The sequence below is a fragment of the Quercus lobata genome, chromosome 11 (genome assembly GCF_001633185.2).
Source record: "Quercus lobata isolate SW786 chromosome 11, ValleyOak3.0 Primary Assembly, whole genome shotgun sequence".
Lineage (NCBI taxonomy): Eukaryota > Viridiplantae > Streptophyta > Magnoliopsida > Fagales > Fagaceae > Quercus > Quercus lobata.
In genome coordinates, this window is record NC_044914.1 from 21,371,693 (window position 1) to 21,396,057 (window position 24,365).

At 40.2% G+C, this 24,365-nt stretch overlaps 2 protein-coding genes across 2 annotated transcripts; both read right to left on the minus strand.

The window, feature by feature from the left end:
• Positions 1-1,440: 1,440 nt before the first annotated feature.
• LOC115969263 (metacaspase-1-like) lies at positions 1,441-11,428 on the minus strand. Its single transcript, XM_031088874.1, has 5 exons — positions 10,972-11,428; positions 9,825-10,155; positions 9,624-9,744; positions 3,476-3,670; positions 1,441-1,596 (listed from the first exon to the last, which is right to left on the minus strand). The coding sequence occupies exons 1-5, from the start codon at positions 11,411-11,413 to the stop codon at positions 1,537-1,539; spliced, it is 1,149 nt and encodes a 382-aa protein (XP_030944734.1). The 5' UTR covers positions 11,414-11,428; the 3' UTR covers positions 1,441-1,536.
• Positions 11,429-21,793: 10,365 nt separating this feature from the next.
• LOC115966564 lies at positions 21,794-22,498 on the minus strand. Its single transcript, XM_031085776.1, has 2 exons — positions 22,134-22,498; positions 21,794-22,049 (listed from the first exon to the last, which is right to left on the minus strand). The coding sequence occupies exons 1-2, from the start codon at positions 22,496-22,498 to the stop codon at positions 21,794-21,796; spliced, it is 621 nt and encodes a 206-aa protein (XP_030941636.1).
• Between the last annotated feature and the right edge of the window lie 1,867 nt (positions 22,499-24,365).

Consider the following 24,365-nt stretch of genomic DNA (forward strand, 5'->3'; position numbering starts at 1 on the left):
GTTTGTTTTTATTTGTGATGTTGTTCTGATGTTCAATTTAGTAATCATAATAATAATTAAAAAAAATCCAACCCATGGGTTCAACCTGACACAACCAGATCCAAATGGGTTGGGTTGGACTCCTGTAATGAGTTGGGTTGGGTTGGATTGGATTTTTTTTTACCCACTATGGTGGGTTGAGTTGAAAAACTCCTCAACCTAACCCATGCACACCCCTAATTGTAATAAATGAGAATGAGATTATGTGTTTTTACCTTTCTCTCAAAAGAAAAAAAAGAAGAAGAAGAAGAAGAAACATGGAGATAATGTGTAGTGGGTTCGGTTAAAATTTCAATAATAAATCATTATATTGATTTGGTGCCATTGAAACTTATGATTAAAATCTAGTTACAAATATATGGGCGTTACATTGAGTAAATATGGATAATTTTTTGAGGAAGCGCATTCCAAATTGAGAGAAATGATGCAAGCATTGAATCTTGATCCATTGAGGATTATATATATTACTTGAGCCCAGTCCATGATAAAAGAGAAACGAAACATGAGTTTATTTCTTGATGTACATAACATACGGGTCATAAGCCTAATCTATGGAGTAGAAAAAATGTGCGCCACAAGCCCATTACAGAAGTGATGAAATATGGGCCGTGAGTTCTATACTTCTATTTGCGATGTAGCAAAATATAAGCCATTCTTTTAGCTATAAGGAACATGCACAAGAAGCCGATGCCATTTGATTTGAATAGAGTTCTTGACTTGGACATAACATATGTGGTTTTTAGCCCAATTTCTTATATTGTGTTGATGTGGCCTTCAAATGGGAATTAGTATAACTTGCCCTTCCCTTACTTAAAAGTTACCATGGCTTTTGAGTGGAGTTGTGTGCTTTTGTGTTAGAACCTCTTTCCCTCTCTCTTGTGTGTGTGTGTTTGTTTCTCAAAAAAAGAAAAAAAAAAGGGAATTAGTGAACGAATAAAGAGCTGACATGTGGCTAAGACAAAATAAGATAATAAATAGCGATCTTAACACAATATACAAAAAAAATTCTCTGGAAGGTGATCCCAAGTTGTTATTGACAATCTTATGAATAAAATTAGATTTAATTACACATTCATCCCTTAACATTTTTCCCATGTTTCAAAAGGATCCTTATCCTTTGAAGTGTCTCATTTTAGTCCTTATGCTTATAAGTTCATGTAAAAAAGGTCCTGCTGTTAACTCTACTTTGATTTTATCTATCTTCAAACAGATATACAACAAGCAAACAAAGTTTTTAAATAACCAACCCTTTCCTCATTTGCTACTATAAAAATCCCTAAGATTTCTCTAAACAATCTCAACTCAAAATTAAAGCAAAACTAACATCATAGATATTTTTTGACACAAACTTAAAAGTACAAGTACTAAAATGAAACATTTCAAAATATTAGGACTGTTTTAAAACATGAGGCAGAGTTTGAGGACCAAATGCGTAATTAGATGATAAAATTCATTACTTTTGAATAGTGGCTCACCCATAGCTAATGGTAAACTAAGTTATAATAGAAATTGCTTTGAGTAAATGTCGAACTTCTCTGATGATGACAATTGAGGCTCCTGCAATCACAAAATAATTATAGCATTACTTTAGAGAGAGAGAGAGAGAGAGAGAGAGAGAGAGATTCCCCTCTTAGAGGCATTTTAGTAATTTGGTTGTGGAAAATTTAAAAATTATGTTATGGGTTCATAATTGAACTAATGGTAAGGGCTATTTGCTCATTTTCAATAGTTAAGAGGGGACATTGCTTTAATTTTATAGTTTAAGGAGGAATTGTGAACTGCCCTATAAATAAAAGGGGAGAAAATATTGTTTTGAAACCTAATCTGTTCAAAGAATCAAAAAAAATGAGAGGTTTAAGATTTTTAAGGTTAGACGGAGATTCAACTAAGGTCAAACTGTGACAAAATAAAAAAGATTTATTTAATTATATATACCAAATAAAATATTTTGTAACATAAAGACTCAAGAAGTTGACTTACTTTAATGGTTAATGTGTCATTAACAGTTTTGAGCATGGGGGACTTGGGTTCAAATCCCTATGCCATATAACTATTTTATCCAATATGAAAGAAAGGTAGAGAGGGTTGTAAACCGGAATGGAGCTGCATTTAGACCTAGGCTAGGAGGGCCATGGCCTTCCCAGTCCTTGAATTTTTTCCCCTTTCCAAAAGGTATACCTAACCTCTTTTAAGAATTTAATAAGTGCAAAATTATTAAAAGAAATGGAAATGACCAAGAAATCCTCCGTTATGATCTTTTTTTTTTTTTTTTTCAAAAAAGGTTATTACATAAATAGACACAAGTGATATTGGCGAGCTAAACACTTTGTAACTTAACTGAGACCGCATGATGTTTTTAATGGAGATATTTAAAATTGAAATTCCCTTTCTCCCAACTATTGATTTTTTTTTTTTTTTTAAATGTCATACTGTCTATATATTGAAGGCATGTGATACTATCATTCTCTATCTTTGGAATTAATTTTGAAAAAAAAAAATTTCTATAACAATCTTATTAATGATTTTATTTTCTTGACAAAAAAATGCTTCAACTTTGAGATGGGAAAATATATTATTTCATTTATTTTACTGATTTCCGTGTTAGAAATAATGAAACTGTAGGCTTACTATATATGTCCTATGTTTGGGTGTTGATATAGCTAAAAAAACCTGAACAAATTATGCTAAAAACCCATCATTTTTATTATAGTTTGATGATAAAAAATACTATTGAATAATTTCAATAGAGTTAAACTAGAGAAGTGATATTTTTATTACGAATTATTTATTTTTTTCATTTTTTTTAAAATTATATTTTTCTCACATTATCACTGTCTTAGTTATCAATTGATCCTTTTTTTTACTTGCAAAGCTTATTTTATTTTATTTTATTTTGTATAGAATTAGGTGCCCAAATAAAATATGATAACATGATTTTGTTTTTATAAAAGAATTTAAGGTAGCCTCTAATTTTGGAGTTCAGGAAACTACTGTGAAATTAAAAGAATATCAAGTTATGTTTTCATATATGATTAAAGTAAAATGTATTAAGAAACAATCATTCTATTATCTCTTTTATTTATACTTCGTTGTTAACACCAAATATAGGTTAATTTTATTTTTTATGTACTTTATTTTTGAATCTTTGTTTAATTCTTATTCTTAAATGGTGAAAAATTTATCTTAATACTTTGGCCCCTCCAAAGGGGAAATCCTAACTCTTTCCCTAATTGTAAATTTCTGTGGATATTTTTTTATTGTATCACTATATTTTACATCCTGTGAATATATATATATATATATATATATATATATATACACATACACACAAACTGTATATAAGAATTAATTAACTAGCTACATTTTTTTTTTTTTTTTTTTTGGGAGAGAATCAACTAACTGCATTTACCAAGATAGATAGTAATTAATATAGTACCTGTGATAAGTCTGCGCCTAATACTTTATTAATGAGAGATGCAATTGGACCATTGAGGCGTATTCCAGTTTTGGCCTCACGAATTTGTTGGCGTATGGAATTAAGCAAGCGGCCATAAGTTAATCCAGGTTCAGTTTGCACAGCTTGGATGAAGCAATATGTCAAGGCACCTGTTGAAGCCTTACCTGCCAAAGCCTGCACTTGGAAGTTGGATACTAAACAAATATTATCCATCCAATTAATAAAAGAATATTTTGTCTCCAAGTGTTTGCTTTCAATTATGTTTGTCAACCTTGACCATTTTCACTTTTCATAACTTCATTCTACATGGATTTAAGATTAGGAAATACGCTGTTCATAGACTTTCATGTAATTGCAATCACATATGGCACAAAAAGCTTTCTAAAAGGCGTGTATATGATCACTTGACTACCTATATATATTATATATATAATTCGCAGGGGGATTTAATCCTGTAAATCTTTATTGGGAAATATGAAAACGGGCTAGTTAAGCTATAAGACTTGTGACGGTCCAACCATTTTATATTAATTCGTCAAATTCTTTTTTTTTTTTTTTTGTTTTTTTGTTTTTTTGTTTTTGTTATTGTTTTTTTCTACATGGGACTTTCACAAACACAAGCATACCCAACAAATGCTTCTTGATGTAGAACAGACAGCACATGCCTTCCTAGAGTAGTAAGGGTGTAGGAAGTCACAATGCAAGATCAAAAGGAGGTGCTAATAGAGGCCATCGGGGTGATAGTTTTGGAATTGCATGAAATTTGGTAGGTTGAAGAGAAATGGCATTTTGATCCAGATTCATGAACGTCGCCAAAATTTAGGCGAATTCCTTCATTAAGGCTTTGAAAATAGTGTTTTTGCTATTTATAGTAATATTTGTTTTTCCTTAACAACTTTTAATTTAAAAGTCAGAATAAGGTCTCATTTGTTTTGGGACAACCCTTAAGGTCAGTAGTTTATGATTTTGCATTTAACTCAATTTTGCCATTTTGGTAAATTTCAGTATTTTGTCACCTAATCGCGTAATTAGTGCGAATTAGGATTTTAGATGTTTTATTTCTCAGTATTTATATATTTTGTAGTCGTTAGAGGCAAATCAGACTAATATCAATAAACACAGATTTTTGTCAAATTATTTCTCTGGTAGATTCTAGTTTTCTTCTCCTTGTGGATTTAGGGAAATCCCTTATGGATTCGAGGTTTACTACCAGGAACTAATAGTTTAGCTTATGTTCTATCAAGAGAGTATTGTGTGTGCTTTCTTTAGGCTTACGTGACATCATTTCTCATGCTTCAAAATAAATCAATCTAATAGCCAAGACTTCTCAATTCTTCCTTTATAATATTTTTGCAATCTCTTATGAATGCCAGCGGATCACAGATATATATTTTTATATATATATATATATATATATATATATGTAAGGACTCAATTTGTATCGATCCCAAATTGGTATTGGATTCGAACGTTAAAGGCCCAAACAATAAATTTGTAGAGAGTGGGCTAAAAGGCTAGGCCTTGGTGAATGGACAGTCGTTAGTCATGGTGTTCATGATGGTCACATAGAGGTGAACTGAGCATATCCAAGAAGACTTTATCCTCGGCACGGCCTGAGTGGCTCCGGTTTTTGAACCTCGTCCGAGGAGCTTAATGTTTTTATTATTCTTTTTACGCTAGGGTTCAATGGCCCTAGAGACCATCTCCCTTTTTGGCGTGTTTCCTCCTTCTTTTATATTGGCTTTTTTTCTCTCTCGAACGTCCACGTATAGGTTCAGCTTTAGAGGGCTGATACTAGTCTTATCAGCTCATACCCAAAGTGGTTGGGGGTGGTTGTAAAAGCTGAAGAGCATGGCTCCGTCAGGCACAAAGTACTTAATTGCAGTAATGACAGCCTTTTCTTTGTTCTCTGTCGCCACACTGTTCAGGGGTCCTTTCCCCCTTAATGCGGCCAAGACGTTTGTTGACGCATTTAATGCGGAGGTGACAGCTTTCCCTTGAACCGCTCCTACACTGTACCCCCGTGCGTGTCCTACTGTACTCGCCCTTTCTTCTGGGAGCGCTTTGGGATGCCGAGGACAGGATTGTCCTCGGCTATATCTCTAGGCTATTGGGACTTTCGTTGGATGTCCTCGGCAACGTCTCTCCTCGGCGTGGATCTTGGGCCCTAACGTAAAGTGGGCCGGGATCACAAATTCTCTAGCCCCACAATAGCCCTTCAAAATCCTGCTGTCCGGCTCCTCAGACGGAGATGAGGGTTTTGGTGACGTCGGGCCTATGTCATGGCTTGCCAAGTCTTGTCCTTCATCAATGCCGGAGCCTCTTCGTTTGCCTGGGACACGCTCCTAATTGTGAGACATTCTTTTAGTTTACCCACGCCGCATTCCTACCGTTTCGGTACACGAGGCGCGCCTATAATAAGGTCTCTTTACGAGGCGACGCAAATCCAACGGCTGAAGACGGCTTTGGGAATTAAGCGGGACTTATCTCGTTTGTAGTTTTTCTTGGAGATTTGTACAGATTAAATGCCGCCAGGCTTGCCCCCCATATAAGAAGCACGGTGGGGGGTCATTTCCTTTATTTGCAGACCCTTTAAGTTTTTTAAATCCCTAACCCTCCAGTTGTGCCCATAGTCCCCATTACTAGTGTGACTGAGTCTTAGGGGGTGATATGGTCAAATCCAGGATTAGGGCAAAAGGACCACACCCTCTCCAGAAGCCTTGGGTTTCTTCAAGACTCAAGATGGCCCGGTCAGGGCAAGGGAAACAAAGACTCAAGACACTTCTTCCCCTTGATAAGGCAAGAAATGAGCCTTTTCTTCCTTCAGCCAAAATCCGGAGCAGGTGGAGGTCGATCAGATTTTTGGTGCGACAACACTGAGATTTCTCATCGCCGGTACCATCCGTTCTTGCTCGATTGCTGCTAATATGATACTTGCTCGATTGCAGTCAGAGCTGGTACGGGGATTTGGCATCCCTGCTTCTTCCTCTCTTCCATCATTGGTGCCATCTAGGTGCCTTCGCTTCTTCTTCTCTTCCATCACTGGTGCCACCCAGGCGCCTCTGCTTCTTCTTCTCTTCCATCACTGGTGCCATCCGGACGTGCTTAGTCGTTGCTAGAGCAAAATTGGAGGATTTATCGTTCCCATGTATCCCTTTTTTTTTTTTTTTTTTTTTTTTTTTTTTTTTTTCCTTTTGCTTTTGTAGTTAGCTTCTGGTGTAGGCTTGTTTAACCCCCTTATTGTACGCTGTACTACTTCTTTGTCTAATAAAAGATGACTTTATCCCATTTTGCGTGTTCTTTCTTTTCCGCAATAATTATTTTGTGAATGGATGTGCTGGTGTCCTTTTCCTTCGAACAGTACTTAGGGCCGATGCCCTTGTTACCAGAAAGTTATCACTTTGAACTTTATTAAAACTGACGGGCACAACAATGCCGACTTCAAGTAGGCTAGCCTTATGAGACTAACCGGGATAATAGCTGAATGTTTTGTATTGCATATGGGGTGATATCACCCGACGGCGTGTAACCTAAAATGAATTGTCCGAGGGGGTCGCCGGGCACTAGGGTGCTTTGCCGCGTTTTAGACGGTATTCATAGCCTTAACTTGTTTTGGGCATCCAGTCCGAGGACCGAGGTATGACTACACTGGGTCTAAGCACTCGGTTGTGCTAGTTTCCTTAGAATTGTGGGTTCGAGGACCGCGCGGGATTTCCATTCTGTCTAGGACTTAAGCCATTTTCTAGTGACTAGTTTCCCCATAGGTTTGAGTCTGAGGACCATGCAAGACCTTGGTTCTGTCTAGCCCTTAGATTTTCTAGAAGTAGTTGGCTTCCCCATAGGTTTGAGTCCGAGGACCATGCAAGACCTTGGTTCAGTCCAACACTTATATTTTTTTAGTGACTAGTTTCCCCATAGGTTTGAGTCCGAGGACCATACAAGACCTTGGTTCTATCCAACACTTATATTTTCTTGAAGTAGTTGGTTTCCCCATAGGTTTGAGTCTGAGGACCATGCAAGACGTTAGTTCTGTCCAACACTTATATTTTCTTGTACAACGAGGATTAGCCCCTCAGCATATGTGTGTGGCATAAACTTTATGTTAGAAGCCCCTAGAATTGCCCGTGCCACTGACGCTTCGAAGTGTAGCCCTGAGTGGGAACTGAGTTAGGGCAGCAAACGCGCGCTGCTGGAAATGATGGAGAGGCTTTCGCATAACTTGCACCACCGCCAAAACTATTTCTTTTGAAGGACCCTGGTTGACAGGGGCTTGATCCCACCATGACTAACCGCCGCCTGCGCCAACGCACAAGCCTTCCTACAGACAGCGCCAATTATAAGGACTCAATTTGTTTCGATCTCAAATTGGTATTGGGTTCGAACGTTAAAGGCCTAAACAATAAATTTGTAGAGAGTGGGCTAAAAGGCTAGGCCTTGGTGAACGGACAGTCGTTAGTCTTGGTGAACTGAGCGTATCCAAGAAGACTTTATCCTCGGCACGGCCTGAGTGGCTCCGGTCCTTGGATCTTGTCCGAGGAGCTTAATGTTCTTATTATTCTTTTTATGCTAGGGTTCAATGGCCCTGGAGACCATCTCCCTTTTTGGCGTGCTTCCTCCTCCTTTTATATTGGCTTTTTTTCTCTCTCGAACGTCCACGTGTAGGTTTAGCTTTAGAGGGCCGATATTGGTCTTATCAGCCCATACCCAAAGTGGTTGGGGGTGGTTGTAAAAGCTGAAGAGCATGACTTTGTCAGACGCAGAGTACTTAATTGCAGTAATGGCAGCCTTTCCTTTGTTCTCTGTCGCCACATTATTCAGGGGTCCTTTCCCCCTTAATGCGGCCAGGATGTTTGTTGACGCATTTAATGTGGAGGTGACAACTTTCCCTTGAACCGCTCCTACATTGTACCCCTGTGCGTGTCCTACTGTACTCGCATTTTCTTTTGGGAGTGTTTTGGGATGTCGAGGACAGGATCATCCTCGGCTATCTCTCTAGGCTATTGGGACTTTTGTCGAATATCCTCGGCAACGTCTCTCCTCGGTGCGAGCCTTGGGCCCTAACATAAAGTGAGTCGGGATCACAAATTCTCTGGCCCCACAATATATATATATATATATATATATATATATATATAAATCAATAGTGAAGCAACAACATGGAGGATTTACAAGATGGAGTGCACTTTGAAAGCAATCACAATCCTTGATAGCAATTAGAAAGATGCATAAAAATTTCTCATTGGCTAGGAAAACCAATAGTGCTACCCTATTGCCAAATTAGTATGTTCATCTCTGATTTTAAACAGTCAGATTATTTCGGGGTGTAGTTATCTAAATCTATAGATATATTGTTGAAGAAGTATATAAAGGCCAGTAGTTTATGATTCTACATTTAACTCAATTTTGCCATTTTGGTAAATTTCAGTATTTTGTCACCTAATCGCGTAATTAGTGCGAATTAGGGTTTTTTTTTTTTTTTTTTTTTTTTTTTTTTTTTTTTTTTTTTTTCAGTAATTATATGTTTTGTAGCCATCAGAGGCAAATCAGACTATTATCAATAAACACAGACTTATGTCAAATTATTTCTTTGGTGGATTCTAGTTTTCTTCTCCTTGTGGATTTAGGGAAACCCCTTATGAATTCGAAGTTTACTACCAGGAATTAACAATTTAGTTTATGTTCTATCAAGAGAGTATTGTGTGTGCTTTCTTTAGACTTATGTGACATCATTTCCCATGTTTCAAAATAAATCAATCTAATAGCCAAGAATTCTCAATTCTTCCTTTATAATATTCTTGCAATCTCTTATGAATGCCAACGGATCACATATATATATATATATATACACACACATATATAAATCAATAGTGAAGCAATAGCATGGAGGATTTACAAGATGGAGTGCACTTTGAAAGCAATCACAATCCTTGATAGCAATTAGAAAGATGCATAAAAATTTCTCATTGGCTAGGAAAACCAACAGTACTACCCTATTGCCAAATTAGTATGTTCATCTTATTAAAAAAAAAAATAGTATGTTCATCTCTGATTTTAAACAGTCAGATTATTTTGGGGTGTAGCTATCTAAATCTATAGATATATTGTTGAAGAAGTATATATAACTCACAGTTGTGTCTGAAGCAGTCTGCTGATCATCACAAGCACCAAAAGAGATCGCTAGCCCACCACTGGTGCCTTTATAAACACTTGGTGTATATGTTTGAAATTCCCAGGTGTATACTCCTTCCCTGCTCCGACACAAGAATGTACTTCTGTTTTCAATATGATCAACTAATCAAGAATCATTACTATAAAACAAGTATCATACCGATTCATCCTGCACAGGAAAGGCAAGTCAAGTACGGTTCCACTATAGCAGGCATCGATAATGGCATGAAGTTTGGCACCACGGGGTATTGGCCTAACGATGGTGTCATTCACTTCATCATCAATTATCTTCCCCTGAGTCTCATAGTCAACAGGGCATAGTGTTTCGTCGTACCCATCAATCTCATCCATGTTTTTGTCACGCTCCCTTGAGCCATGGCCCGAGAAATGGAAGACCAATGAATCACCTGACTGAACCCCCTGGACTAACCATTTTAAGGCCATTCTGATGTTATGTTTTGTTGGGATCCTAAGTGGGTCTGTCTCGTCCTCTGTAGGTTGTTCAAAATGTTAGCAGGAAGGATACGAATAAACAGCATAATTTACTTTTGTTTTTCTTTTGGTTTTTCGTTTTGGGAAGGTAAGATATTTATTTTTGGTCCAGATTCCCTTGAGACCGCGAGTCACTAATCTTGTTATTTTAGAAAGATTTAGAGTCCAGCTATTACTAGGCTAGAATTTGAAGTGCTAGTTAGTTTGTTGATTACGTTCATGATTTAAGATTAGAATTCTATGAAATATTGAAATAAAATTATTCAGTTCAAACATAACTATCAGATATTGGCACCTAGCTAATATCATTATATATAATGATAGGCTCACCTGCATTTTCATTGATCTACAGGTTCTTAACTTAGAATGTTACCCGTACTTGGTAACTAGGTGACAACTTAGACATTTAATTTGTCAAAGAAGCTTATAAGTTGTTAACTAATGCTCATGAAATTAATGTCCTTGAACTTCTTTGTTTTAATAGTTAAACGCAGTACACACATTTACATCAGATTGAGATATTGTTTATTCCAAAGATGGTTTGGTACTAAAAGCTTCTTTTGAAAGGAGGATGCTTCTTTTCAATGAGGAGAATTGAGTTGAAAATTGATGCTTGTGGATAGTGTTATTACATCAATTTTATAAGTCAGTACCTTGTATGAAATTGATGGTCCTAGCTTTGGAATGTATGTGCGAACTAACTGCTGGTCCTGACTTTTATCAGCACAATATAGAAAAATTTAAACATCCAAATGTTTTTCCTAATTATTTTGAACTGTCATTTCAATTAATCCATTAGGTCCTCTAATTAGTACCTGTGAGTATGAGTATTGACTCGTTGGGAAAACCCATCTTTTCCACCAAAAAGTATCTCATGCACCTGACATCATTCACACTTCCTTTGAGTTTGTAACTACGCCCATAATAGCTCACTCCACATAAAAGGGCTCGCTTCCTCCCATGCGGGTTAGGAGGCGTCAATGGCGGTGATGGTCGTGGTGGTGGCAGCTGAGGATAATAACCATAAACTTGTGCATTCCATGCTGGATAGCTGTTTACCGATCCAGAAACCACTGTATTGACAAGGTCTTTAAACCGATTTGCTGTATGGCTAATTGAGTCCTGGACTTGAACCCAACGATCATTTGATCGAACCCGAGTTATGCCATTGCATACAGAACATTGAATGCTTTTGGTTTCTGGGGGCACAAGTAGTTGCACCCCACACCAACTGCACCTTTCACTTTTGCCTTCCATTACTTAATGTTCTGCATACAACACCTAATGGTGCTAGACCCAGTTCCTACGGATTTTAAAGTGAACCATGCAGGAATCATTTTTTGTACCATATGTCAATATTCGGCACTTAAGGGAATGGTGGAGAATTAGATTCTTTCTTCTATGAATGAAATTTCTTTTACGTGATTCGATTCAATATCAGCTAGATTTGAAGGCAGGCCAACTGGCCAACTGTTTTTTGTGTTGAAAAGTAGTGACACTGATAGATGGCAGCTCTAGAAATTTTTTTTAGGAGGCCCAATAAGAAGATAAATGAATCTTGTTGTTTTCGATGTTTCTTTATTACAAATTTGTCAATAATATTAGCAAAAAAATAAAATATAAACTATTAGTTCATTTGACATATAGTCTCATAATATAATGAACATACTAATTATTACTAAGATGAAATCTTGGAAATCATCCATTGTTTTCGAATACAATAAACATATTAATCATTGTCACTAAGTGAACTTTAATTATTATTGCTCAAAATTCTTTTATTTATTAGTTTGTTTTAAGTCTTAACAATTCTTGTATTTAACAATTCAACGCAACATTGACAACTATTGTCCTTTGTAATTGTATTAAGTGTGTTTGGGTCTTGATTATAAGCCAACTTATTACTTCACTTTTTTCCTAATATTTGCAGGTCTCATGTGAGTTCCTACTTATTTAATACTTTTAGCAAAAAGTTAGATAAATGATTCCCAAATAGATACTAATTTTCATTGTGTTAACATTTGCTTTTGTCGTCACTCAATCACTCTTGACTTGTTCTACTCGCCCGGTCCTCACTTAACAAATAACAAATAAAAAACACTTTAGATTCAATAACTAATTTTTATTTTCAAGGTTTAGATTAAATTGGCTTGTTGTTGGGTTTTTTTTTTTTTTTTTTTTTTTTTTTTTTTTTTTTTTTTTTTTTTTTTAAATGCTAAGATGTTAGTAAGAGGATTATATTTAAGGTTATTTTAGTTATGCTTAAAAAAAAAGGATCAGAGTGTTCAAAATTTTATTTTAGAGGGTCAAAATAGATTATATATATACTTATAGATTGGCCAAGTTATGGGGTTCATTTGAACCCCTGTGTTATGGCTAGCCGCCCATGACACTGATTTACAATCAAATTAATGTGTCATGTGATATTTTCCCTCACTAAATTGAGTAATTTTTTAGATTTATAAAAATAAACTTGTAGGGATTGGGATTGAGTACTTCTTCTATTAGATCAGTGGACTCAGGCCCAACTAGCCCAATACAATTAATTTTATAGAGAATGGGTTTAAGAACTAGGCCTTAGTGAGGGTTACAACAACTAAACATGGTTATGAGTGGGTTGAATAACAAGGACGTGGACTAAAGTGTGAAATTCTGTCCTAGGGCATTTCTTCCAAGGAACTTATTGTTCTTATTATTTCTTCAGTGCTTGGTTACAAAGGTTTCCAAGATCATGCAAATTGCTACCGTATTCTCTCCTTCTAATTCCCGATCCTCCTTTATAGGAGGATTTCTCACATTATATACCCCTTTCCGGTTGATCTTGGCCTTCCATCTGTTGATCATGCAGGTTACTACTCGAGTGCTTGTCCTAATGGCCACCTTCCCAAACCTTCTGTGCGTTGCAGCAACCAAGACAGCACTGTTCAAGGGTCATTTCCTCATTAATGCGGTCAGAACGTTAGTTGTGGGCATTTAATGCAAAGAAGACAGTTTCTCCTTGAATTGCTCCTCCATTATGCTCCCATGGCTGTCCTACTGTACTTGTCCTTTTTCTTAGGATGCTCTGGGAGGTTGCCTTCGATGGCGTACCGTTCTTCCCTTCTAGGATCTCGGTTGGCCAAGAACAAGGTTGTCCTCGGCGATGTTTCTTGGCAATTTGGGCTTTTTTCGTTCATCCTTGGGCATTTCTTCCTCCTCGGCATGGGTCTTGGGCTTAGTATAAGGTGGGCCGGGGTTACCAAATTCTTTGACCCCACAATAGCCCCTCAAAATCCTGCTGTTCGGCCCCTCGGACGGAGAGGAGGATTTTGATGTCCTCGGGCTTTTGTCATGGCTTGTCAAGTCTTATCCTCCATCAGTGCCAAAGCCTTTTCACTTGTCTAAGGCACGTTCCTAGTGCTTTGGTATACGGAGTGTGTCCTCATTAAATTCTGGCGGCTCTGTGCTCCCCACATTCAATGGTATGATGGTAATCTAACGATGGGGATTTCTTTAACTTTACGGGCGGGAAAACTCGCACGGTTATTTTTAATTAAAAGTATAAATACCCATTTGAATCGATTTGCCTCTCTACTTTTACACTCAAGAGTTCTTGCGCACATATCCTGAGTTCGGTCAAATCTCCAACCAAACTCACGTCTCTTTTCAGCATAAAAAGCCTGTCCAATAAGCTTTTCCTCATTTCTGTAAGTTTTCTTCTCTCTCTAACTCACGTTTTCTCTCTTCTAAGTTTCTTTTCCTCTTATTCCTCTCTTTCTTTCGTCCTTCCTTGAGTCTTTTAGACGTTTCTAGGGATGAGTAAGTTAAAAAAGTTGGTTGAGTCCGAAAAGGCAATGAAAAAATTTGTCGCTGATTATAGAATACCCTGTAATGTAGGTTTGAGATACTATGAAGAAGGGGAGTGGCATTTTAGGAGGCAAGAGGGTGAAGTAGTGATTCCCATAATCACCTTAGGCATTTTCGAATAGCTCCCACCTAGTGCACCGCCAATGTGTTTAGGATCCTGGGTTGTGTGGACGCCTTAAACGAGAAAATGGGGTTGAGGTTAACCCATCACGATGTAAACTGGTGCTACAACCTCCAACACCTAAAGGGTAAATCCTATTATATGAAGACGAGGGACGATAAGGTTTGGCTTATTTAGTGCCTCCCCGAGACCAGCAAGGGGTTAAATAAGGACTTTCTCATTGTGTCTGGGGAGTGGCATGACGGCCTTCATTGTCCAACAGAGGGGGGGGGGGGAACTAGGTGGGGTATTCAGAGTAGGAGATGGTTAATCTTTTGTGCTATCATAGTTTGCATTGTTCGGTTGCTAATATGAATATGCTTTCTTTTTACAGATCCACACGCCTTTGAACGACACTTTCACTTGGTTAACCGGGAAGATTTGGAAACCATCCTTAAGGCGGAGGTCTTTGTAAACGAAGCTGACAACCAAGTCAGAGCCGCTCACAAGATCCTCGGGTACAATCCCATCCAGAAATCATTCTCGGCTCTGAAGTACGTGATCAGAGTTAAAGATCCTCAACTTCACAGAATCACCATAGCAGAACACAAGTTCTTGCTTCCCGAAGGATCTCTTGTCCCAGAAGGCGTTCCATTGGTAGGCCCTTCTTCATCCCATCAAGTTGCAGAGACTGAGGGAGGAAAAGTAGAAAGTGAAGAAGAGGTCGCTGATTTGGGTATGCCCAAGGACAAATTTAGTGTATTCGGCCAAGTTAATCTATCCGAGGATCCCTCTGATGACTTAGGTGACCCCAGTTTGACTGAAGCGGATCTCCTATCAGTAGGGACTTCTTCTCAAGCTGAAATGGGTTTTAAGAGGAAACCTCCAACCAACTTGCTCGACTTAATTGAAGGCCAACTGGGAAAGCCACAATCTAAGCTTCCTCCTCCTCCACCAAAGCCTCAGCCTGCTCAGACCAGGTCATCTTCCAACCAATCACAGCCATCATCTCCACAGTCCAAACTTCCTTCTCCTCCTCCTCAATCGACTTTGCCTCCTTGACCTGAGCCCGCCGATCCAAAAAGGAAGAGGGCTTCCAAAGGCAAGGAGCCCATGGATAGGGGGAGGTCTCACTCCTTCCAGGAGGAAGATGAAGCTCGACGAGCTTCAAAACAACTAAAAATCAGGCACCAGGGCTAAGAAAAAGAAGTCGCCATTCAGTCCGAGCCCCAGGCTTGGCTTCCTGCCCCAATGCTCCACGGGGAGCCTTTGATGGACAACGCCTCCCTCAGGGACTTCTGAGGGGGTGAAGGCACCTACATGGCCGATACGCAGGAGAGGTCCCTGTTACTTCCCTCCGACATAGCCAAGTTGGGGAATTTGAGGAGGCAGGAGGTCTTCCTCAGCATCAAGAGGTACTTGGGCATGGTAAGACTTCTAACACTTGTGATTCCGTTGATTTTTGTTCCTTGGTTTCCAACTTACCATGTGCTTGTTTCAATTGGCAGGCTATCCAGGCCACTTATAGATTAGAAGAGGCAGCCAACGACTAGAGCAGGGCCCTGGAGCTTAAGCGTGACAATTGCCTTGATGCTACATAGACCCTTAAAAACTCCGAGGCCGATCTCTTGGAAGCAAGGGAGGATCTGAAGGAGATGACAAGGGCTAGAGATAGCACTGAAGCAGGCCTAGCTGGCGCTCAAAAATAGGCTGAAGGCCAGACGAGGCACCTGCTAGAAACCGAGGATCAACTGAAGATTGCCAAGAAGCAAATCACTGACCTAAAGAAGAAGCTGGTCGAGGGAGAGGAGGGCCAAGAATGTCATGGAGTGGGCCAGGGATGAAGCCTTGAGGGCTTAGGCAGAGGCGGAGTTCGCCAGGGCAGAGGTCGAGAGCTCCAAGGAGAAAGCCGAGGAGGAGGCTTATGCCTTGGGAGTGGCTGAGACCCAGGCCACTTTCAAGGCTCAAGTACTTGGGGTATGTAGGCTCTATTATTCCCAGGTTTGGAATGAATCCCTTAAACATGCTGGGGTTGAGGCGTCATCCGACTTATGGAAGATGGAGAATGTATACTACCCTCCTGCCATCCGGGAAACTGCCCCCGCTAGCTCTGAGGTTGAGGTTGCTCTTGAGGAGGCTGAGACTGCTCAGCCTGAAGCTGCTCTGGCCATAACCGTTCCTGACAAGCTAGCCAAGGAGAGTGAGCTTTCTGGGGCGATCGCAACAAATGAATGCTTGAACCCCGAAGCGCCTCAGAAGACTACAGAGTCTACAGCTAATGCTCAGGTCCCTCATGCCAAGGAGTCAGCTCTCCCTATTGAGCCCTTTCAGATTATTCCTCCAAGTGAGGGCTCCAAGGATCCTGAGGTCGTTTCTACTCAGCTTTCCAATGATGGAATCAAGATAAAGCTGCAGAAATAGGCCATCTTGGCTAGCTTCTGTTTTAGTTTTGCCCCTTTTTTTTTTTGAACATTGGAATCATTGTAATCAGACCTTTAGATCAAATGTATGAAATTCCTTCTTTTTTTTTTTACATTATGTGTTTATTGTTATTATTATTATTATTATTAGTGTGAATCTTGTGTCTCATGAGTTGGTTATCCTAATGGGTAAAAATGGTTATGTACATACCATATCTGAAATTAGACTTTTAAACTCTAACTCATCGGCATTAAGGGGACACTTCGTTTACGTTTACTTACATCTTTAGGGGGCGGGGGCCAAGTAGATGATCCGAGGTACCGAGCGTATACTTAGGCTGTATTTGCAACTTGCATGAATGCTTGATCTTGCTAATTTCTTCAAAGGTTGTGGTCCAAGGGTCATACCAGACCTTGGTTCTGTCTAGTGCTTAGATTTTTCTAGAAGTAACTAGTTTCCCCATAGGTTTGAGTCCGAGGACCATGCAAGACCTTGGTTCTGTCTAGTACTTAGACTTTTCTGAAAGCAACTAGTTTCCCCATAGGTTTGAGTCCGAAAACCATGCAAGACCTTGGTTCTATCTAGTACTTAAACTTTTCTGGAAGCAATTAGTTTCCCCATAGATTTGAGTTCGAGGACCATGCAAGACTTTGGTTTTGTCTAATACTTAGACTTTTCTGGAAGCAACTAGTTTCCCCATAGATTTGAGTCTGAGGACCATGCAAGACTTTGGTTTTATCTAATACTTAGACTTTTCTGGAAGCAACTAGTTCCCCCATAGGTTTGAGTTCGAGGACCATGCAAGACCTTGGTTCTGTCTAGTACTTAGACGGTTGCCAAAATACAAGACATATTATCATAATAGACTTAAAATTTGAATTAGAGAAATGCTTTTGTTAATAGTAATACCTTCTAAGGTTATTTACATTCCATGGACGAGGTACAACTTTTTCATTTAAGTCTTCTAAGTAGTATGCACCTATTCCTGCTACTGAAGTAATTCGGTATGGTCCTTCCCAATTGGGTCCCAACTTTCCCCAAGATGGGTTCTTGGCAGCACCCACAACTTTCCTCAACACTAGGTCCCCTGGTGCTAGTGGTCTCAACTTCACATTGGCATTATATCCCTGTTTGAGCTTTTGGTGGTAATAGGCCAACTGGATCACTGCATTTTCTCTTCGTTCATCGATCAGATCTAGGCTCTTCCCTAATAGTTCATCATTACTGCCTGGAGTGAAGGAGCTCATCCTCAGCGTTGGGAAGCTTGCCTCTAGAGGGATAACAGCCTCGGCCCCATAGGTCATGGCAAAAGGTGTCTCCCCTGTTGACCGCCGTGGTGTAGTCCGATAAGTCCATAAGACGTGCGGTAGCTCTTCTACCCATCTTCCCTTGGTATCATCCAGTCTCTTCTTAAGCCCATTGACTATGACCTTGTTGATAGCCTCGGCCTGTCCGTTTCCTTAAGGATAAGCTGTAGTTGAGTACCTGTTAGTGATCCCCAGTTCCCAACAGTATCTTCTGAAGGCTTTGCTGTCAAATTGGAGTCCATTATCTGAAATGAGGGTACAAGGGACCCCGAATCGTGTAACAATGTTTCTCCAAATGAATTTCTTAACATCCACATCTCTGATGTTGGCCAATGGCTCAGTTTCGACCCATTTGGTGAAGTAATCTGTGCTGACCAACAGATATCTCTTATTTCTTGTTGCCTTGGGGAAAGGGCCTACAATATCCAGGCCCCATTGGGCGAACGGCCATGGACTGGACAAAGGGTTGAGGACCCCTCCTGACTGATGAATATTTGGGGCAAACCTTTGGCACTGGTCACATTTCTTAACATATTCTAGGGCTTCCTTCTGCATCCCCGGTCACTAATATCCATGGGTAATGTCTCAGTGCGACAGAGATCTTCTTCCTGTGTGACTCCCACAGATCCCTTCGTGCAACTCTTCAAGTAGTAATTCTAATGCTTCAGGGTGAATACACAGTAAATATGGCCTAGAATAAGAGCGCTTATACAATTTGTGGTCCTCGGACAACCAGAACCAAGGAGCGTTTCTTCATATTTTTTCATCCTCTGACTTCTCCTCGAGTAGGATATCATCTTTGAGGAACCTCACTATAGGGTCCATCCAGCTAGGACCCACTCTAACCTCATGGATATGGACCATGCCTTTTACAACCTCATTTGCTCTATCCAGATGCTTGACAAGAATAATTCGAGGCAGACCCCCTACTGAGGAGGTAGCAAGCGTGGCCAAGGAATCTACATGGGTGTTTCCACTTCTGGAGATGTGTGACAGGCTGAAAAGATCGAAGTCTGACTGCAAGTTTTTGACCTAGCTTAAGTACTCTTGCATCCTTGCATCTCTAGCTTCCAACTCTCCCTTTACCTGGCCCACTACTAACCTCGAGTCTGAGAACATCTCTACTGCTTTTCTTCCCATTTTCTACACCATGGCCATTCTTTGTATTAAGGCCTCATATTCGGCTTTGTTGGTCGAGAACCTAAGTCTTAAGGATTTCTCTATGATAGTCTTCTTAGGAGATACTAGGACTAGCCCCACTCCGGACCCTCTTTGATTTGTTGTGCCATCAACGTACGCCTTCCAACATGGGGGTCCTGGCATAGAGATCACTCCAACCGATTTTCCATCCATGTTGCGCTCCTCTGCTACTATTTCTACTGGTGGTTCAGCAAATTCGACCACCAAGTCAGCTAGGACCTGGTCTTTTATAGAGGTCCAAGGCATGTACTTGATGTTAAAAGCTTCCAGAATTGTGCTCCATATGGCAATCCTTTCAGTGTAATCGGCAGTCTGAAGTATGGATTTTAAGGGTAGTTAGGTTAGAACAATCATTGTGTGGGCTTGGAAATAATGGGGAAGCTTTCGCGTAGCATGGACTGCAACTAGTATGGCTTTTTCTAAGGGTAAGTATCTGACCTTAGTTTCATGCAGCGACTTGCTCACGTAATAGACTGGCTTTTGAAGGCCATTGTCATCCTGTATTAGCACTAAGTTCACGCATGAAGGGCCACAGCAATATATGCGTATAGGACTTCATCGGCCTCAGGACTAGACATGATAAGTGGCCAGGATAAGTATTCCTTGAGTTGCTAGAAGGCCACAATACAGTCCTCGGATCAGTCAAATCCTTTCCACTAGTTGATCAAGAGATAGAATGGTCTGCATCTATCCACCGACCTGGAAATGAATCGATTCAGGGTTGCGATCATTCTAGTAAGGTTTTGGACCTCCTTGGCATTTTGCGGTGGTTTTAAATCATTAATAGCCTTGATCTGGTTAGGGTTAACCTCAATTCTCCTATAAGTAACCATGTAGCCTAAAAACTTGCTTGATCCCACGCCAAATGAGCATTTGGAAGCATTTAGGCTCAGCTTGTGCTTTCTTAAGACATCAAAGGTGCTGCCGAGGTCTCCTAAATGCTCGGACACCACTTTACTCTTCACCACCATATCATCAACATAGATTTCGATGCTCTTGTCCAACTGCGGCTCGAACATTCTTGTCATCATCCTTTGATAAGTGGACCTTACGTTCTTCAAACCGAATGGCATTACCTTGTAGTGGTAGTTCCCAGTAGGTGTCACGAAAGCTGTCTTCTCCTGATCCTCCAGGGCTAGTGGTATTTAATGATAGCCTTGAAAGGCATCTAAGAAGCTTATCCGAGGATGGCCTGTTGTTGCATCCACCAGCTGGTCTATCTGAGGCATGGGGGAATGGGTCTTTTAGGCATGCTTTATTTAGGTTTGTGAAGTCTACACAAATCCTTTATTTTCCACTTTTCTTCTTGACCACCACGGTGTTGGCCAACCATTCGGGGTAAAAAACCTCTTTGATAGCCCCTGCACGCTTAAGCTTCACCACTTCGTCCCTAATAGCATCGGCGTGCTTTCTTGATGGGCGACGGGGTGGCTACTTCTTAGGAGTGATGGACGGGTTGACATTGAGATGGTGACAGATGAAGGTTGGATCAATCCTAGGAGCATCGCAGGTATCCCATGCAAATACGTCAATATTTCTTTTAAGAAACTCAATCAACTCCTCCTTATCCTAAAGAGGCAGCTGAGCCCCTACACGAAAGAACTTCTCCGAGTCACAACCAATGACCACCTTCTCTAGATCTTCACATTTCGCCTCCTCGGCAGCTGTATCAGGAGGCGACACTAGGGCCCTTGATTGCTATAAATTCTTTTCAACAAAGGCCGAGGACTCTGCATCGAGCCGATGTGAGATGGCAGCCACCATACACTGCCTTGCCGTGGATTGGCATCCACAGATTTCGAGAACCTGATCCCCTGACGAAAATTTCACCTTCTGATACAATGAGGAGGCAACAGCCCCTAAAGTATGGAGCCAGGGCCTACCGACGATAGCTGTATAGGGAGAGTAGGTGTCCACCACGATAAAGTTCACCTCCACTATCTCTGGGCCGGTCTGGATGGGTAGCCTAATCATGCCCTTTGGAATGACAAGCTTCCCGTCGAAACTCATTAAAGGAGAGTTATAGAGTATCAAATCTTCCAGTTTTAACCTCAGCCTCTTGTAGAGGTTAGGGTACATAACCTCGGCCCCACTGCCACCATCCACCATCACTCTTTTCACATCATAGTTCCCGATTCTAAGAGTGATCAACAGCGCATCATCATGGGGCTGGATGGTTCCGATCTTGTCTTCTTCTGAAAAACTTAAGATTGGGTGAAAATTCATTCTGGCCCTCTTCGGCTCTGGCTGGGACTCCTTGGCAGGCCGTTGAGCCACAGATAACACTTGTGAAGGGCGCGTGCCTGTTCTTCCTGGCACGGCCAAGATTACATTGATCGTCCCTACTGGTGGCCTTAGGGCAGTATCTCTCTAGGGTTCCTGATGGGTTTGAACTTGATGACCACTGGGATGATGCAGAAGGTGCTTCAGCTTTCCTTCTCAGACTAGCTGGTCTAGATAGTTCCAAAGGTTCCTGTAGTTCTCCATGGTATGTTCGTGGTCCTAGTGGTATTGGCAATAAAAGTTCTGATTGCGCCTCATGGACTCTCCCGCTATCTCATTCGGCCACTTAAAGTATGGCTCGTTCTTGATTTTTTCCAATACTCGATGTACTGGTTCTCGGAATACAGTATTGACAGTCTGTGTGTTGGTTACTCCGGATTGCCCTACGAAATCTCTCCTTGGGCGGTTGATGTTATATCAGTCTAACCTGAAATCCCTCCTCTCCTGAGGGATAACCTTCTCTTTTCCCTTACCTTGCAGCTATTCTTCCTTTACTCGTTTATACTTATCGATCTGATCCATCAGTTGGCGCACACTAGTGGCAGGCTTGCCAGTCAGAGACTTCCTTAAGTCATGCTGGGCTAGAAGACTATTTTTGAAGGTGCTGATGGGGACATCGTCAAAATTATCGTCCATTTCATTATACATCTCCCAATATCTGTCTGAGTAGGCCTTTAGAGTTTCTCCATCATGCATGGATAACGACAATAAAGCACTTAAGGACCGAGGAGCTCTGCTGTTTGTAACGAAACGGGAGCCAAAAGCTTAGGTTAGCTGCCTATACGAATCTATGGAATTCGTCTTTAAGCCATTGAATCACCTCATCACCACTGGTCCCAAGCTAGATGGGAAAACCTTGCACATCAGCGCCTCGTTTTTAGAATGGATAGCCATCCTTTGGTTAAATTGGCTCACATGCTCTACGGGGTCTGTTTTGCCGTTACAAATGGCAAAGGTTGGCTGTTGGAATCGTCGAGGAAGTGTAGCCCCTTCTATGCGATGTGCGAAAGGTGATTTGGAAAGTTGATCCAGTGCCCTGCTCATGGCATTGTTTCCCAAGCCTCTAGGAGATGGGCTTTTACGTTTACGCCTTCGGTAGTGCTCTTCTTCGTGAGAGAAGGTCTCGCTTGGAGGAGATCTCAATCTTTGCCTATAGTCATCATCGCTTTCATCATCGGAGGGCATGTCAGGGCTAGAATGAGATCGCCTTTATTGTGCTTGGCGCAGCTTTCTCTTCAAATCATCTATCTCTCGCTGCATGGCTTGCTTATCATTCTATCTCCGAGATACGTGACTCCTAACTTCTTCTGGTTGCATGGCCCGGTTGTTATTTTGTCTCTGGAGCACGTGACTGCCCACACGAGAGTGGCTTCTGCTGGTTTGAGTGGTGTGCACGCTTCCCTCTCGAAACCTTCCATTCTTTTCATTTTGGTCACGCTCAGGGTTGGGAAAGTTACCCTGTTGTTGGGATCTAGCCGGTTCAGGCTGATGGGAGATTACCTGATGAGGGCCTGATCCTACCATGTTTGATTGTTGCCCTTACCAACACACAAGTTCTTCTCACAAACGGCGCCAATTGTAGGGACTGGGATTGAGCACTTCTTCTATTAGATGAGTGGACTTAGGCCCAACTAGTTCAATACAATTAATTTTATAGAAAATGGGTTTAACAACTAGGCCTTAGTGAGGGTTACAACAACTAGACATGGTTATGAATGGGTTGAATAACAATGACGTGGACTAAAGTATGAAATTCTGTCCTTGGGCATTTCTTTCGAGGAACTTATTGTTCTTATTATTTATTCAGTGCTTGGTTACAAAAGTTTCCAAGATCATGCAAATTGCTATTGTATTATTTCCTTCTAATTCCCGATCCCCCTTTACAGGAGGATTTCTCACATTATATACTCCCTTCCGATTGATCTTGGCCCTCTATCTGTTGATCATGCAGGTCACTACTCGAGTGCTTGTCTCATTGGCCACCTTCCCAAACCTTCTGTGCGTTGCAGCAACCAAGACAGCACTGTTCAAGGGTCATTTCCTCATTAATGCAGCCAGAACGTTAGTTGTGGGCATTTAATGTAGAGAAGACAGTTTCTGCTTGAATTGCTCCTCCACCATGCTTCCATGGCTGTCCTACTGTACTTGTCCTTTTTCTTGGGATGCTCTAGGAGGCTGCCTTCGATGGCGTGCTGTTCTTCCCTTCTAGGATCTCAGTTGGCCGAGAACAGGGTTGTCCTCGGCGATGTTTCTTGGCAATTTAGGCTTTCTTCATTCGTCCTCGAGCATTTCTTCCTTCTCGGCGTGGGTCTTGGGCTTAGTATAAGGTGGGCCGGGGTTGCCAAATTCTTTGACCCCCCAAAACTAGATATAATTTTTTTTCTTATCTTCTTCTATATTTTCTAAGTTGATAATAAATTCTTCAATTAGTCATTTTATTATCAATATATTTTTTTACTATTTATTTTTACATAAATTATATTACTACACAGCCATAAGAAACCAAAAATAGCAACAATAATTATTTGTTTATATCTTTTAGATCTAAAAAAATAGATATTTGTAACAAAATATTCTCCTATAATTTCTAAGTTTATAAAAAATTAAATATCTTAAATTGGTTACAATATAAATTTGTCATCTAATCTTTTATGATTAATTTAACTTAAATTTGATTACTAGCCATAAGAAACAAAAGATTGCAACGTTATTTGTTCATATTGAGTTACAAATTTTTTTTGGATTGAGTAAAAAAAATTGTCAATAACGTAATAAATATATTTTGTTTTGAGAAGAGATTAATAAGTATTTAAGTTAAACGTAAACTCCTTTTTTCCATATCAACTTCAACCAAACTTAAAATTCTATATATAATGGTGGAATTTATATATATATATATATATATATATATATATAAAATATGTATTCTTCCATTCTTGTACATACCGTACAACTTTTTGGTGTATTCTCCCATTCTTCTATCTACCCTACCTATCAATAGGTATGAATTTGTCTCTCTCTTTTTCTTTTTTTCTTTTTTTAAAAAATTATA